Below are 17,733 nucleotides of genomic sequence, written 5' to 3'. Positions count from 1 at the left end.
CCTCTCATGCTAAGATCATTTGAACGTGTTCCTCCCGAACTTTGTTAATAAAACAAAATGTCTTTGGTCAAAATGACACACACACACACACACACATAGACACCAAATATTTCACAAAACATTTTTTAATGATAATCAGAAATAAACAATAGTCACTCTATTCTGAAAGTTACTCTTAGATTTGTATAATATTAATACATATTAACAGTATTTTATGAAAAACACACAACATTTTTATACATTGGGAATGAAATAGCCCTTTGGTGAATAATCTTGCATTTATATTTAGGGCCCTACGCTCAGTCAGCAGCATAGATATTAATGCCTCTTTGGTTTAATTCCGGCACTTTACAGACCCGAGTCTAAAGTGTGGGAAATTCAGTCATTTTCACAATAATACAAATACACCAACATTCACTCATATCGTGATGAACGTCTGTCTCGGTTGCTGTTGACTGGCCCTTTCAGAGCAAGTCTTTGTCCTTACACAGTGCACACATCAAATCTTGTATTATTACCATAGCTGAAAAAACTATAATGATATATATTATTACGGGATGACTTTTTCAGATCAGTATTAATCTTTGATGAACACTTTGTGAATGTACGTACTGTAATTATTTTATTATTACCACTAGAGGTCAGTATGTCAATCCACTTATTTGATGCTCAGGTCAAGGAATAAACCCACAGAGAAGCTTTAAAAAGAAAATACTACTTATGAAAACATCACCTAACAAGGTTTTCACCTGTAAAGTGTAATATAGGCATAGTTGTGATAAGACAGATGAAAATAGAATATCTTTGGCTTAGTTTGTTCTGTGGTTCCTCCTGGATTTATTAACAAACACACAATGGCTCTTTTAATATATTGATTAATGGAACACAAACAGTTGTACTTCAGTGGATTTCAATAAATAAGAGTTGGAAAAGCTGGCTGCTAAACCAGTTCCCACTACTATATACTACTTCTACTACTACTAATGTTATTAATATAACACAATAAAATAACAATCTTATTATATTATAATAATATAAGTCCTTAGGGTTTAAGTCAGTCTCAGATTTTAGGTTTGTTTTTCTTCTGTAGAGACTAGCACAACAGGAGTTTCCTGTATAGATCACTGCAGACACAAGCCCCGTCACCATAACAACTGCGCATCTGGGATCGTGGGATGCGGAGCAGTGGCAGTATCCATGAGTGAATGATGATGATGGTGAGGGTCGCACAGAAGAGGGAGGGTGCGCGTGATTGGCTGGCATCTCGGCAAGACAGCGTTTACCTACGGGGAGGCTGACACCTGTGTGTGAGAGAGAGCACATATACGCTCAGAAAACAATGCACTCTTTGTCCTTGTGGTCTTTAAATACATTTTTTTTAAAACTGCTCTTATCAAAATGTCACTGAAATGTGGAGACATCATTTCAGCTTTGTTTTAGAACCTAGTGAGATGATTTTATTCATGTGGTTATGTCTGAAATTACTGGCTTTAAAGTCACAATGAAATCAAAAACTATTTTTTTTAACGGTATATTGCAGTATTATAAACAGGGCTCTCAAGTTTTAAAGACAGGCAAGAGTGACATCCCCAACCCGTGTGATAACGGAAATATGACTAGGCCTAGAGTACTTGTTCTGAGCAGGTGTTGTCAGTGAACAGACTTTAAAACTGTTGGCTAAGGTACAGACACTCATGAAAAACTGATGCTAATTATCTGGGAAATATTCTCTAACAGCAGTCAAGTTGTCATTGTTTGTGTCACTCTCAAACAAGTTGTGAATTTTTTGTAACATTAAAACAGGAGATCATGACTTTTCTTGAATCTTACCCAGATACAATAGTGCTATTTTCTGATTGGCTATTGCGTAACCCCTTTCTTTTTTTTTCTGATTGGCTGATAAGTGGCAGGCTCGACTAAGAACTCCAGGGGAGACGCGCTTGATTCCTGCCGGTTCCATAGTGAGACCGGCGCAGCCAGAGAAATTTTGGGCGCTGCGGCATATTAAATATATTATAAATAGTTTTTCAGCGTGAGAAATACAATGTGTGGCGGGAGTGCGTGACAAAAGACCGAAATGAGTGACTGTCACGCTCAATGCGTGACACTTGAGAGCCCTGTTATAAATGGTTTATCCATGCACATCATTATTTTTTAAAGGGGACTCCAGAATATGTCTGTTAAGTTTCAGCTCAAAATACCACACATCATTTTTTATACCATGTTGTAAAAGCCCATTTTTTGAGTGGAAGGAAAAACATGCCGTTTTCGTGCATGTACTGTATCTTTAAATGCAAATGAGCTGCTGCTCCCCGCCCCCCTATCTAGAAGAGGGCGGAGCCTTCATGCCTCAGATACTCTGCCAAAAACTAAAACACCTGTTCGGTTTTGATTATCATCTCTATCACGTCCACGGTCACGTGACATTGCAGTTCTTCATCGTCATAAAAGTTTTTTATTTGCATGCTTTAAAGCCGTATCAGTAAACTTCTTATGGTTTTCTGAGCGCACACATCCAAAGCACGTGCACAGTTAAACTATATAAACTATATATTAAACTGATTTCACTTTCGCATCTTATTGCGCTTAAACTAGCAAATACACACAAGGTTATTTTAAAGAGACAGAACAAAACTCACACACAGTCGGTTATGTCTGTGAGTGTAAACAGCAGGGAAGAAATCGCATGTGTATATTTGATCTGTGTATGAAAGTGACAGCAGCGTACACTACTGCTATATATACTATTAATACTGTTTTTCATCAATGAAAGTCATTTTTAGCGCATTTTCACTGGAAAAAATCAATCCAATGGCAGATCGTTGATGTTGATAAAAAATATATACCGGTATATTTAGATTTCATTAAATACAGGAAAGTATAGTTAAATATGTATGTTTAGTGTACTATGCACTTTATGCTTATAATATTGCATTGTTAGCTTAGCTACAAGCTAATGTAAAACTATCAATATTTAACTTACCTGTCACAGTCTTTCACTCTCTGTTTCTCCTTCCTTTTTCTCCCTCTATTTCTGGGTTTCCATCTACAAAAACATGAATAATCACTGTAATCCAATGTGTTAGTACACCAAAGTGTAATTGCGTAAGTGTGGTACGACTTGTTACCTGTCTTGTTTTGTTGAAGGTTTTCTTAGTCTTGATCACAATGTAAGAAAAATCATGCAGAGACAAAAAGAAGAGCAGAGGGACTATTACAAACACATATTTCGTACATGATGCATTCAGTTCATCCAGAAAAACACATTCACAATTTCAACATTTATATTCGATATTCAATTATGTTCAATAATCTATAATAACAATAAGCAGCTGTATCACAAAATAGCTGTATGCAAAACATACGGTTACATAAACTGAATTGGTCTTTTCCTTACCTACATTCACAGGCTTTGTGCTCCACAAAGGTCATCTCCACATATTCCTGGCCCTGCTCTGCTGGCTTAATCTTTAATAACTGAAAAAGTCAAAATATTAATATCCATCACAGCTGTGTGCCTGACACAGACAAAACAATGTCTCCAGATATAGATGTCTACAGATATAGATACAGATATTACTTTAGTGAAAAAGCAAACAATGCCAAAGTTACCTTAACAATCATGGCCATTTTTATATATTTAGGTCATAATATAATATAATATAATACACTCACCAGCCACTTTATTAGGTACACCTCTTCAACTGCTCATTAACACAAATATCTAATCAGCCAATCACATGGCAGCAACTCAATGCATTTAGGCATGTAGAAATGGTCAAGATGATCCGCTGAAGTTCAAACTGAGCATCAGAATGGGGAAGAAAGGGGATTTAAAGCAGCACTCAGTAAGAATTCTGTTTTTGTCAAACAGCGACCCCTAGAGTCGCTGTGGAGTAGGCTACTTGTACTGTCGTGAATAGCACTCACGCAGAGATGGCTCGCACTCAGGGCCGGATCCCCTCCCCCTGTACACCGGTACCTGTTCAGTAGGATGGACGCTGTAACGAGTGGAAATAAGGTATGGCCCCTTTAAGAGCTGCGCGCGCCCAACACCACATGTATACGGCGCCGGGTTATTTCTGTTTAATGCTCATTTTATCAGAATTTTATCAGATCTGTTTTTTTGCCGTAAAGCAATTCGTTACCTCGCGAGACCTGATATCACACGATACTTCCTAACACTCAGGCCGGCGGCTCGCCTGCCCAAAGTTGCAAGGGTGGTTTTGCGGCTCACAGGCACCAGGGGGGTGCGAGACGACCACCATTCAACACGAAATCAGTAATATAAACATTACAATGACTCCAAAGCTGTTCGGTTAAGGTAAAAAAGTTACTTAGTTCACCTTTAAGTGAGTTTGAACGTGGCATGGTTGTTGGTGCCAGACGGGCTGGTCGGAGTATTTCAGAAACTGATGATCTACTGGGATTTTCACACGTAACAATCTCTAGGGTTTACAGAGAATGATCAGAAAAAGAGAAAATATCCAGTGAACGGCAGTTCTGTGGGTGAAAATGCTCAAATCATCTCAAACTGGTTTCTTGAACATGACAATGAGTTCACTAAACTAAAATGGCCTCCAGTCACCTGATCTCAATCCAATAGACTAGAGCATCTTTGGGATGTGCTGGAATGGGAAATTCACATCATGGATGTGCAGCCGACAAATCTGCAGCAACTGTGTGATTCGCTCATGTCAATATGGACCAAAATCTCTGAGGAATGTTTCCAGCACCTTGTTGAATCTGTGCCATGAAGAATTAAAGGGATAGTTCACTTTGAAATTAATTTTTGATATGTTTTAGCTTACCTCCAGTGCATCCAAGATGTAGGTGTCTTTGTTTCCACAGTATCTTCAATTTTGATAATTTTAGGTAAAACCGTTGTTGTCTGTCAGTCATACAATGGAGGTGAAGGGGGTCCTCCTCAAAGAGCAGTCAAAATTAAACATTATTTAATGACTCGTAAATGTAAGTACACATTGATGCCGACACGAAACGAGTGGTTTTTGTGAGAAAACGAACAGTATTTATATTGTTTTTACCTCTTGTAACCACAGCCATGCCCAAGTTATCTGAGGGCGCGGACGCTTCCGTGTGTGACGTGTACGCAGACTGGTGCATAGATATATATACCCTAGCTGTCGCCTTGGCTAAGGTTTCGTTCCAATGAACTGCCGTCGCCAAGGCGACATCTAATTTATCTATGCACCAGTCTGCGTACACGTCACACACGGAAGCTTCCGCGCCCTCAGATAACTTGGACATGGCTGTGGTTACAAGAGGTAAAAACAATATAAATACTGTTCGTTTTCTCACAAAAACCACTCGTTTCGTGTCTTAGGGCATCAATGTGTACTTACATTTACGAGTCATTAAATAATGTTTCATTTTGACTGCTCTTTGAGGAGGACCCCCTTCACCTCCATTGTATGACTGACAGACAACAACGGTTTTACCTAAAATTATCAAAATTGAAGATACTGTGGAAACAAAGACACCTACATCTTGGATGCACTGGAGGTAAGCTAAAACATATCAAAAATTAATTTCAAAGTGAACTATCCCTTTAAGGCAGTTCTGAAGGCAAAAGGGGTCCAACTAGCATGGTGTACCTAATAAAGTGGCCAGTGAGTGTATAATATAATATAATATTCAGAGGAATCAAATGTCTCAGTACATTGTGGAAGCAATGGGAAAAAAAAGAGGTTATTTTTAGAGAAATGTGAAAATAAAAAACAATTGTGAGATATAATGTCACAATTACAATAAGATCTGTTGTGCTTCTTTTGAAACCGTAAGTATTGTTGTTCTTACCTGCATAGTGATGTTAGAAGTGAGCGTAGGGTGACACTCCAGGTTCTCATCTCCACAGCAACCAGCGCAGCGGACCAATGGCACGCAGGCAGGGCTGAAGATGTGCTCCACCTCCCCAGGGTACTCCTGAACCACTTCCACCAGCTTCTCTATAGTGCGGCAGAAGCTTTTCCCCCAAACCTCCTGAAAGAGTATCACTGCGACAGACACACACACACATGAGACACATTTAAAAGAGCGCTAGAAAAGAAGCAATCACTGAGCATTTAGAAGCAGTCACTGAGCAAACTATGATAAGAACTTTTCACATAATCCATAATTAACCAATAATAAAGTGCCTCATTAGACTAAAATATAGTTACTAAAATTCTGAACTTCTGGTTGAACCAATTATAGTTTCATCTCAAGATACTTTTGTTCTTATTTCGCAAGGCAAATATATACAGTACACGACCCACATTTATATAAGCAGAAATGTACAACGAAAAAGAAATGTATGATTTACAAAATATCTGGGAAAGACAAAAAGAAAAATCTCAGCAGTGTGTGTGTGTGCGTGTGTGTGTGTGTGTGTCCTCCTGTTTTTCATTTATCAGGATTTCTCAAAAGAGAATGTCCTTTGTGGTCTTGCAGAGAAATGGCTCTTTATTACAAATTTTGACTTTTTATTGCCATATTACTCTCACTATTGAGTACGCCTCTCTCTTACATCTGAAATAGAGGCTATAAATATTTTTTTGACAGTAAATTTGTTTAAAAAACTGCCAAAAAGGCTCTACTAAATAAATAACACATGGCAAATAAAAGGACTTGAGTTAAGTACAATGTCCCCTTTTACAGTTCCTGAAAAATATACATTTTTGATCTGTGTCTGATCCTCATAACCAAGACAAAAATGTTAAACAGAGTAAAAAAGATGGGGGAAAAACTGTTTTTTATTTCCAACTATACACTCTTTTTATATGAGAAGAAATGTTTTAAACGATTGCATAATACTTCCATGTTTAATGGATTTGTTAAGTGATAAAGTAGGTTTACGAGCTGTTTAATTCATGAAATCTAATTAAAATTAAAATTGAATTAAAACAAAATTAATTATTTAAAAAATAATAAAATAATCCCATGATGGGAACCCATAAACAGTTCTATATATGAAGCACCTGACGGAACCCTTTAAGGTTCTATATTGAACCTTTTCTTCCAGAGCGTATCATCTAAACAAATTATGTAGAAATGATAAACCAGTGTATTTGATGTATATGTATTTGATGTTTTAAGTCATGAACTGATTCTCTTACCTTTAGCAGTGCTGTTAACATTTCCTAAGGAAGAACTCTGCAAAAAAAAAAAAAAAAGTGTCTGACAAAAAGACAGAGATTATATAATCAATACTCTACAAAGGCTATGATAAAACACACTTCATTAATATAATTTTTTTTCGAGAACATGTCATTTCGAGAATGGTTTAATCTTCAGGTAAAGTTAAGATACAATTTAATATACTGTGCTTTTCCATTCACCCCCTAACCCCCACCAACACACCCATTAAAAAGGTTCATGTATCACTTCTTCAACAATAAAGAACACCCTGTTGAGACTTAAAAAGCTTAGAAAACTCATAGTTCCGGTCCTTGATTCTGATTGGTTTAGCTGCATTGGGAGCCATTGTAAATACTTGACAAACACACACCTGTGACCTCATTATATCAGTATGTGTTGCTGTGGTTCCAGTATTATGTATTTCAGCATAGTAACTGTTTGTTATTTATGTAATGAATGAAGTATGAGTGACCCATGTTGGCACCCTTCACCTTTAATTTTGAGACCAGGCCCTGGTATGTGTGCTAAAAGTTTTATAAAAGCAATAATCCATGTGAAGCCATGGTTTGAATATATAACAGCTCCGCCAAACAATGCCCATTAGCTGTTCTAAATTCACTGTAAACCACGGCTTCTTGGCGCCACCATTGCTTTTATAAACCAGCAATAATTCCCTGTTGGTCCAGGCTGGTAATGTTGGTTAGAGCTGGTATAGTGCTGGTCTAGTCATGCTTTTCTCAAGCAAATCTGAGCTGGTGTATCTGGTCCACCTGCACTCCCACTTCCCATACTGGTCCCTGCATGAAAAAAGATGCTGGTGACCAGAAATGCTGGACTTACATGACAGGGCCTTTAAACAACAGCCCTCTCTGGTGGCAGGAAACAATAATGCATGTTTCCTCTTCTGTGTTTTTACAGGGCATTTACACAGTGAAAGTCTCTCTAATGTGTGCCAGGACAAGAAGCTGAGCCGTATCATATTCTTGTTAGTGTGTGTCTGTTCCAAGTTCAAAATCTGCTTCCTGAAGTATAAGATTTAGCTATTTATTTTCCCATTAGTCCATCTCCCTCTGCGGTTATTTTCAATTGAGCCTATGATAAACAGCATGGCTTTTTTTTCTATCAAGCCAGAAAAATGTAGGAATCGGTGTGGTTTTAAGTCAGCGCCTTGAGGGAAACAGCATGCGATACTTTGGGATGGGAGATATGGGGAAACTATAAAACAGTGTTAGAGAATTCAATTCATCACATAAGTCTCCAAACCTTTTCTCTATATATGATGTTATATCGCAAGTGTTTACGCTTCAAGTAGTCAACTTGAAAAGGAAAGTTGTCAATTTAAAGCTGCAGTCCGTATCTTTTCCTCTTTGTCGCCATCTCTCTGTTCGAAATCTGTAACTGCAGTGATTCGCGGAATTATCATCTTTACGTGGGTTGTAAATCGGCATGAAACAGCGCGGATGAACACAGTGCTTTGAGGCGAGTGGTGCTGTCAGTCACCGCACTGTGTGGATACTGTCATACAGAATCACAGATTCACTTTTTGAAAGTTTGACCAACATAAGAATTTTCATAAGAAAATGTCTTCTGAACAAGTAAGTAAAATCCATTTTTGTTCTGACCAACTAAGGGGGAAAAAGCATTCGACATGATAAGCTTCGTTAGATTTAACGAAGTTATAGCCTACTTTGTTCTCAAATTGTTCATGTTAACAACATCAGCATTGCGTGACTAATGTTAAATTTAATGTGTTTTATGGTTACCTGTGTAGTTCAGAATTCATATTCTCCATAATAGCTAAACGAGAAAGGCACAACAAAGGAAACTCCATAACTGTGTGAATTAAGAAAACGTACTGTTACACGATTGAATTATTGAAATGTCTTACTTGTTCAGCAGAAAAAAGCCGTCTCTTCTTCAGTTTTGAACCCCTTCAAAACACGGAGTTCACGCACTTTTCAAAAGCCCCGCCGATGTTTAATCCTTGTGTTCGCATGAGACGGTTTCTTTCTCTTTCTCTAGCCACCTTAAATCCGAAGTACGAAGTCTTTTGGGTTTTATAACTGCTGAATCTCCAGTTGACACTGATGATTGTTGTTTGGATCTTTCTGGATGCCATAAGTTTAATTATGTAAAGTGCTGCGAGAAAAGCCTATACATCTAAACATCTCGTCACGCGCAGTATAGCCGGCTAGCCGAAACTCCTTCTTTATGTGTACGGGTGTGACGTCATGACGCAAAGACATGCTCGAATGTCCCGCGGAAACCCACCAGTACCACTGGAATTAAAACCATTATTACAAGCTAACCGTTTTGAATCTAGCTATGGCAAGCAGATAGTTTTAAACACTGGCAGAATAAGTTTTTTTTTATATAATTATTTTGGATTATTTTTAACTTAAAAAAGTTACGGACTGGAGCTTTAACAAAAGACAATTCTGAAATTTGAGATCTCAAGTTTAATCCAGGGAAGGTAATTCTGATGCTAAATTTTAAATTGTAATAGCTTATTGCAACATGCTTATTGCGTTTTATTTTTTTACTGTGAAATTTTTTATACAGGCTCTTTGCACAACTTTGTAGCCCGTTCATTTTAGCCCATATAAATGAGAAAAACTAGAGTTATGATTAGGCAATAAAAAGGATCTGGACACTTCACAGAGTTATTCACAGAGTTTAAAGGCCTATAGGTCAAAGCTTTCCGCCACCACGGCAAGAGTTGTGAAAGTGAAAGGGAAATCCTGCGGGGTCAATGTGATTACTGTGTTTGCCATTTTTTATTCTAAAACGAGGGAATTTACTGAGACATTTACAGTAAAGAGTAAGTACTTCCATTAGCCCTATAAAACACAGTTGGGAGTGCAGAACTTTCAACATCCTGTTCCCTATTAATAACGTAGCTTTAAAAGCTTAAAGGACCACTGATACAGAACGCAATTTTTGTTATTAAAAATGCGAGATGCAGAGCAGTTGAGATGCTCATGTGACAGGAATTTGAGCGTTACCAGAATAATGTGTCATGCGAGATGCTGCAAAAGACACGAGACACGCTTGAAATACGCCCGTCTAGCATGATTACATATAAAACAATGGAAAAGCAGCGCAGTGCAATGCGAAAATGCTAAGAATCCAAGCAACCCAGAACATTTTAATAATGGATTATAATGGATTTCTCATCAAAACGTTAGCACAGAAACATTATACATCGGTCATGGAACGTTTTTTTTTTTTTCTTTCGTCTGGCATTTTATACATGTGACTCTTTTTTGAGAATGTTCAGAGAACAAAAGTAATGTTCCTGTCACAGTCTTGTCATGTTTGGTTTTATTTTACCTTCAGTTTAAAGCTGCAGTCCGTAGCTTTTCCTCTTTGTCGCCATCTCTCTGTTCGAAATCTGTAACTGCAGTGATTCGCGGAATTATCATCTTTACGTGGGTTGTAAATCGGCATGAAACAGCGCGGATGAACACAGTGCTTTGAGGCGAGTGCTGCTGTCAGTCACCGCACTGTGTGGATACTGTCATACAGAATCACAGATTCACTTTTTGAAAGTTTGACCAACATAAGAATTTTCATAAGAAAATGTCTTCTGAACAAGTAAAATCCATTTTTGTTCTGACCAACTAAGGGGGAAAAAGCATTCGACATGATAAGCTTCGTTAGATTTAACGAAGTTATAGCCTACTTTGTTCTCAAATTGTTCATGTTAACAACATCAGCATTGCGTGACTAATGTTAAATTTAATGTGTTTTATGGTTACCTGTGTAGTTCAGAATTCATATTCTCCATAATAGCAAAACGAGAAAAGGCACAACAAAGGAAACTCCATAACTGTGTGAATTAAGACGTACTGTTACACGATTGAATTATTGAAATGTCTTGTTCAGCAGAAAAAAGCTGTCTCTTCTTCTTCCGTTTTGAACCCCTTCAAAAACACGGAGTTCATGCACTTTTCAAAAGCCCCGCTGATGTTTAAATCCTTGTGTTCGCATGAGACGGTTTCTTTCTCTTTCTCTAGCCACCTTAAATCCGAAGTACGAAGTCTTTTGGGTTTTATAACTGCTGAATCTCCAGTTGACACTGATGATTGTTGTTTGGATCTTTCTGGATGCCATAAGTTTAATAATGTAAAGTGCTGTGAGAAAAGCCTATACATCTAAACATCTTGTCACGCGCAGTATAGCCGGCTAGCCGAAACTCCTTCTTTATGTGTACGGGTGTGACGTCATGACGCAAAGACATGCTCGAATTTCCCGCGGAAACCCACCAGTACCACTGGAATTAAAATCATTATTACAAGCTAACCGTTTTGAATCTAGCTATGGCAAGCAGATAGTTTTGACCACTGGCAGAATAAGTTTTTTTTTATATAATTATTTTGGATTATTTTTAACTTAAAAAAGTTACGGACAGCAGCTTTAATTTCTAGTCAAAAGCTGTGTTCGAAATCGAACAAAGATGTTGATCCAGGAACACGTTGTATACTTGGTGAAATCAAATCACATTTACCCATAAAGGATTAGTTCACTTCAAAATGAAAATTCTGTCATCATTCATCATTAACTTCCATAGTAGGAAAAAAATACTATGGAATTCAATGGGGTCCATCAACTGCTCGATTACAGACATTCTTCAAAATATCTTCTTTTGTGTTCCACAGAAGATAGAAATTCATACAGATTTGAAACAACTTTGAAACAACTCCTTTTTAAGTGAACTATCCCTTTAATTTGTGCGTACAATAGAGACTTCACAGTTAATACAGACTTTAGCATTAGCTAACAACGTGATTCTCCAATAAGCAAAAAAGTATCACATGAAAATATGTGTTGAAACCAAGCATTCCTCAGTCATTAGATGGAACTATTTTGTTGTGAATAATTTTAAGTATTGAATGAAATATAAATGTATTTATAATTAACACTGCTTGACTTTGTTCCATCTTATATAATAATGATATAATGTTTTACACTGAGATCGTCATAGTGGATTCTGGGATTTCCTGGATAAAGCCTTATGTCTTAATTAAGCTTATCATAAAGTTGCTGCCTACTCTGGAATATGTGCATGTTGCCTTAAATGCTGTCTAGTTAGGCAGTGAGGGATAAAGGCAGGTCTATTCACAGGCGGGTCTTTCAGACATGAGAAGGCAGGCTCTTGGCATCTCCATGCTCCTTTGGTCTTGAACAGAAGAGCAAGGTTCACAAAAACTTGGCACATTGACTCAGCTATGCGAGGGACCTCACGTAGCACCTCTTTCACCGTGTGTGTGTGTGTGTGTGTGTGTGTGTGTGTAACCAGATGGGCTGCATGAAAGTAAAGTACTCATGAAGGTTCTACACTGGTCATAAATACTGAATGGGAATGTTATAGAGAACATCTCCTGTGACACCGACGGGAACGTACACAAGATCAATGCTTAAAGGCATAGTGTGTAATTTTGAATCCATTAGCAACACCGAACGCTATTGGTTGAGCTAAGCAGAGAGAGAGGACATTTCAATTTCAATCTCTTGTTTCTTTCATTAGTTAGTAAATCACGAAGCTAATGTACAGTGTAATTAATATTTACTGGTCTATTGCATTACATTCGTCACTCTCAGTATTTATAATAAGTGGTAATTTTTCTGTGCTCAATTGTAACTTGTCACCATTATGGTGTTATGTGTGTTAAGTGTTGACATCCACCTGTGTGTATTAGTTTAATGTATTCTTGGTCTGTTCAGATTAATTTGACGAGGGCATGTCAGCGCCTTAGGCCATTATTAAAGTTGCTGACAGGACAGACTGCCCTAGAAACACTGTGGTGTGGGAGGATAAAGACTCAATCTGAATTATGGTTCTTTCTGAGTGCTAACTCTATTGGAATAAGTAAGTAAAAACAACAAAATAAGACGAGTACATGCTAGTTTTACATCATATAAGTTACAGTTATTTTTCAATTGCTTACACACTAAAATTAAAACTTTCCCACTATTAGCAAAACCTTACACTCAAGGAGCAAAACACCAGCCTAGATTTGCACAATTGTAAGCACGTTGTCAGCTTCACCCTTTTTGCAAAACATTACACACAGTAATTTGTAAAACTCTACACACATTTTCACACCTTAGACACAGTTAAGGATTGTGAGGTTACTTCCTTGTCATTACAAAGCCCCGGTTTGCCATTGACCACACCAATGAATGAATTGGATATGCACATCCACCAGGTGTGGAAGCACACATGTGCTAATTTGAAAACGCAGCACTCAGGTGTGCTATAAAAGGCAGCAGGTGAGTTCACCTGTCTTCAACAAAAATGGAAGAAGCTAGAAGAAGAAGAAGAAGAAGAGTGAGAATAAGAGGGGGAGCTCAAAGTGGAGATGAAGGAGGTAGAGGTAGAGGAAGAGGAGAAGGAGGTAGAGGAGGAGGCCCAGGTAGAGGAAGAGGAGAAGCAAGGAGATAGAGGAAGAGGAGAAGAAGGAGATAGAGGAAGAGGCCTAGGTAGAGTAAGAGGTAGAGAAGGACTTGAAGAGTTGATAGAACCTGAACAAAGAAGACGAGGACCAAATTTGACTCAAGAAATCCGTGCAACACTTATTGACCATGTTATCAACCATGGACTGACACTGATGGACGCTGGACAAAGAGATCAACCAAATCTCTGGTTGATACTGTAACTGAATAGTTACAGTATTCTTGTTGCTTTTACAGTAGTTTTCTTCAGAGTCAAACTGTTTGTACTTCATGCAGTAATTTTTATTTGTCTACAGATTTTATTTTTTTCATTGATTTCGTTGTTGGTTGATTACTGTAACTGATTATGGTAAGAAATACTGTAAATAAATACTTGAAATATGAGTCTGCAGAAATCAGTGTTGTGCAGTGCTTGGCAAGTTTATAGTAGGCCTATTTGTGTACATTCTCCCTATATCTCAAACTAATCATGAAGAATGTTGTGGGTTTGTCACTATTTTTTTTTTCCCATCTAAATCATCCCTTACATATAACAATGTCTGGCCAAAAATCTAGCACATGCTATTTCCTAAAAAATAGTTTTTTTTACAAATGTGTTTTTTATTTATCACAGCCGTGTGAAACTGGCTGCAATAGTGTCTGATCATTGAGGACTGTGTTGGTTAAATGAAAACTAATAGCATTTTCACAAATATGTGTATATCTTGACAGAAGTGTGTCATTTTGCAAACAATCTAGGAATTATGCAAATTGAGTGTGGTGTTTGGATAATTGTGATTATATTTTGAAAAAAAGAACCCGGTTTTCAAAATTGCGTGTAAACAATTGAAAAAAACTGTAATAAAGTACATAAAACCACCTTTAAATCAATCAATCAATCAATCAATCAATCAATCAATCAATCTATCTGTCTATATATAATCTATCTATCTATCTATCTATCTATCTATCTATCTATCTATCTATCTATCTATCTATCTATCTATCTATCTATCTATCTATCTATCTATCTATCTATCTATCTATCTATCTATCTATCTATCATTCTATCTATCTATTTGTCTATCTATCTGTCTATCTATCTGTCTATCTATCTATTTGTCTGTCTATCTATTTGTCTGTCTATCTGTCTGTCTGTGACGTTGTGCATATAACCAGACTGATGTGAACTTCAGGGTCTCCTACAAGCAGAAACATCAGGTTTAATAACTCCGATCTTGTGGTCCGGAGGATGCGAGGCAGGAAGCTTCGAGAAAAATAGGAAAGCAAACAAAATGGTAACCAAACATTTCTGCAGACTTTTGGCTCCTCTTAAAAATTTGGATTATGATAGAAACTGAGGGCATTACAAATGCAAAAAGGAAAATGTGAGAGGGTGTTTGGGAAAATGTGCTGGCTCCAGTGATGGAGGCTTATCCTGACACACTAGAGGTTCTGATGTCCTCTGTTACTAACACTGTGAACTGAGTCTTGTGAGTTTCCAGAAATTAGTCTTCTTTCCTTGAATAATTTGACTAAGGACTGGTTAAAGAAGTAAAAAAAAAAATCCATTCTTATTTTGCAGAGACAACTATATCTAAGCAATCAGTCCGATTTATAAATAGTGCAAACGTTTACACTTCCAACTGGTCAGAACCGTATAGGTCTAGGATAAAGACCCCGTCTCTTAAATATGAATCCACAGTGACCTGAAGTCATGAAAGAGTATCCTTCCATCCTGTCTTTTCCAATTGATCCAGCAGTGTGGGAGAGGGCTGGCCTTCTTCGACAGGAAGAATCTGAGTAAACTGAAAAAGAGACTTCAAGCAGACACAAAGTCTATGGGAACTTTTACTTCAACATCACAAATTACAACAAAAAATCTATAAAACTGGAGCCAGACTGCACCCCTTTACTGGCAAAACTAAAGTGAAACAGGGTGGATCACGGGAATACTTCAATGACGCGTAATAACCACAAGCTTCTTTTATTTTTATTAATAAGAACAGAATCCTGTGATCATGGTTTCATGCAGGCTTTCGCTTGAGGTTACATTAATTCAAACTTCACAGTAAAAGGCAGAAAAAAGAAAAAGGAAAAAAAAAGCATTTTCCAGAAGAATTTCTGGTATTTTCACAAATATTACCCAACAAAAACCAAAAACAATGCTAATGCTTCTTGCCCACTGCAAATATGCCAAATCACAGTCCTGTATTACTCCAGCAAACAGCCTAATTTCAGACCAAATATTTGTGATTCAAATGCTATCCAGCTTTTGCAAACAATTTGTGAGCTACATAATATAATATTTCGTTACAAGAAAAAAAAAATGTAGATGAATCTTTGTTCTTAAATTATAAGGCACTGTTTTAATTTAAATGCTTTTTGTTACACTTTTAGATCTCTGTTCTAACATCCTGGCTAAAATATTATTACTTATATTAACATTATGGTAATATTTTATTGAAATTAAAGTAAGCAATGAACATATAATCTCCCTATCCTTGGTAAAATCACTGTAACATACAGAATCAAGTAACTTACTGCTTTTTAAAAAATGGTGGCAACGGACACTGATGTTTAATAAAACAATAATCCAAAGAAAAGAAAGCAACTTAGCACACTAATCCAGAATATATAATAATAAACACATTATTACATTACTTCATGCTCAACATATCAGTGTACATAATTTTTTAAATTCCTTTGAACTTAAAATTCATGACTGATTCATGACTCTAAATTTATGAAAACATTATTTTTCAAACAAAGTTTAAAGTCAGTAATATATATATATATATATATATATATATATATATATATATATATATATATATATATATATATATATATATATATATATATATATATATATATGTAGAACAAAATTTTATACACTTTTATAATTTTGAAATTAAAATAAAATGATCAATTAAATTAATGTCTGTTTGTAGATAAACATTTTATAGACCAAGTAGTCTAAATAAGGAAAGGAAAATATAAATGAAAAAAAAAAAAAAAACCATACATTATATATATATATATATATATATATATATATATATATATATATATATATATATGTATGGTTTTTTTTTTTTTTTTTTTTTATATTTTCCTTTCCTTATTTAGACTACTTGGTCTATAAAATGTTTATCTACAAACAGACATTAATTTAATTGATCATTTTATTTTAATTTCAAAATTATAAAAGTGTATAAAATTTTGTTCTACATATATATATATATATATATATATATATATATATATATATATATATCAGTTTACTTTAGGGTCAAAATGGACCCCAACACAAAAGATGTAACAATTTCGTTTAAATGGTTACATCTCTTATATTTTTTATTTAAAAATCTGAAAAAAATGATGTATATTTTGAACGTCTTAACACATATCCAAAGTTAAATTTTCGTACTAAATGGATTTTCAAAAAAATGTTATGTACCTCTTCCGGGTCAAAACGGATGCATTAGTTAATGAACATTTCTGTGTTTAGATTATTATTATTCAGATTCCAGTGAGAAAAATCCTGGAGGACCATGCAAACAATATTTCCTTGCTCAAAAACATCTCCACATAAACTCCCTTGAAATTGGCCAACCATAGATAATTGTGCTCCTTATTACAGTAAGCCCTGTTGTGGCTATGTAAATGGTAGCAAATTGCCTCCAGATGAGAGATTAAAGCCTACAGAGTGGATGACAGTCCCCTGAGTGCCACTGAAGGAAGGACAGATCCATTTTTCCTGATTGTGATTGCGCCTCGTCCCCAGGGCCATAACCAGGCCCGTACAGGAAAGAGCCAGGGTCCCGTCACCACAACAACGCATGCTACTAACTGAGCCGTCTGGAAGCATGTGTTAATGAATGCATGAGGGGCTGCCGAATATTTCATGAGGTTTCATAGTTTATCCATAGTTCAGTAGAAGTTTCTTCATCCTATAGAAAATTCAAGCTAACAAGCCTGAGATTCCCAGATGAAATATTTGCTACAGCTGAATTAATGCACTACATTAATTCATGTATTAAATCGTGTGATACTTGCATTGATACGAAGCACAATGGTCAGTGTTTTAAAAATATGCCTAAAAAATTGCATTGGTAGTAATGTAGGCATAGAAAATCATTCCTACATACAATT

The 17,733-nt window shown here is 36.3% G+C and overlaps 1 protein-coding gene across 1 annotated transcript in view; it reads right to left on the bottom strand.

The window, feature by feature from the left end:
- Positions 1 to 282: 282 nt before the first annotated feature.
- The window catches only part of pgfb (placental growth factor b), a 31,603-nt gene continuing 14,152 nt past the window's right edge, over positions 283 to 17,733 (bottom strand). The window contains exons 2-7 of the mRNA XM_056245487.1: positions 7,116 to 7,152; positions 5,818 to 6,014; positions 3,398 to 3,477; positions 3,129 to 3,158; positions 2,984 to 3,046; positions 283 to 1,301 (exon numbers count right to left, since the gene is read on the bottom strand). Coding sequence (XP_056101462.1) covers positions 1,280 to 1,301; positions 2,984 to 3,046; positions 3,129 to 3,158; positions 3,398 to 3,477; positions 5,818 to 6,014; positions 7,116 to 7,152 — 429 coding nt within the window. The 3' untranslated portion in view covers positions 283 to 1,279. The remainder of the gene's footprint in view (positions 1,302 to 2,983; positions 3,047 to 3,128; positions 3,159 to 3,397; positions 3,478 to 5,817; positions 6,015 to 7,115; positions 7,153 to 17,733) is intronic.

Source organism: Rhinichthys klamathensis, unplaced genomic scaffold (assembly GCF_029890125.1).
Source record: "Rhinichthys klamathensis goyatoka isolate OS25496 unplaced genomic scaffold, OSU_Roscu_1.1 h1tg000032l_1, whole genome shotgun sequence".
NCBI classification, from domain to species: domain Eukaryota; kingdom Metazoa; phylum Chordata; class Actinopteri; order Cypriniformes; family Leuciscidae; genus Rhinichthys; species Rhinichthys klamathensis.
The sequence above is the reverse complement of the archived record's forward strand: the minus strand, read 5'-3'. Positions and strand labels throughout refer to the sequence as shown.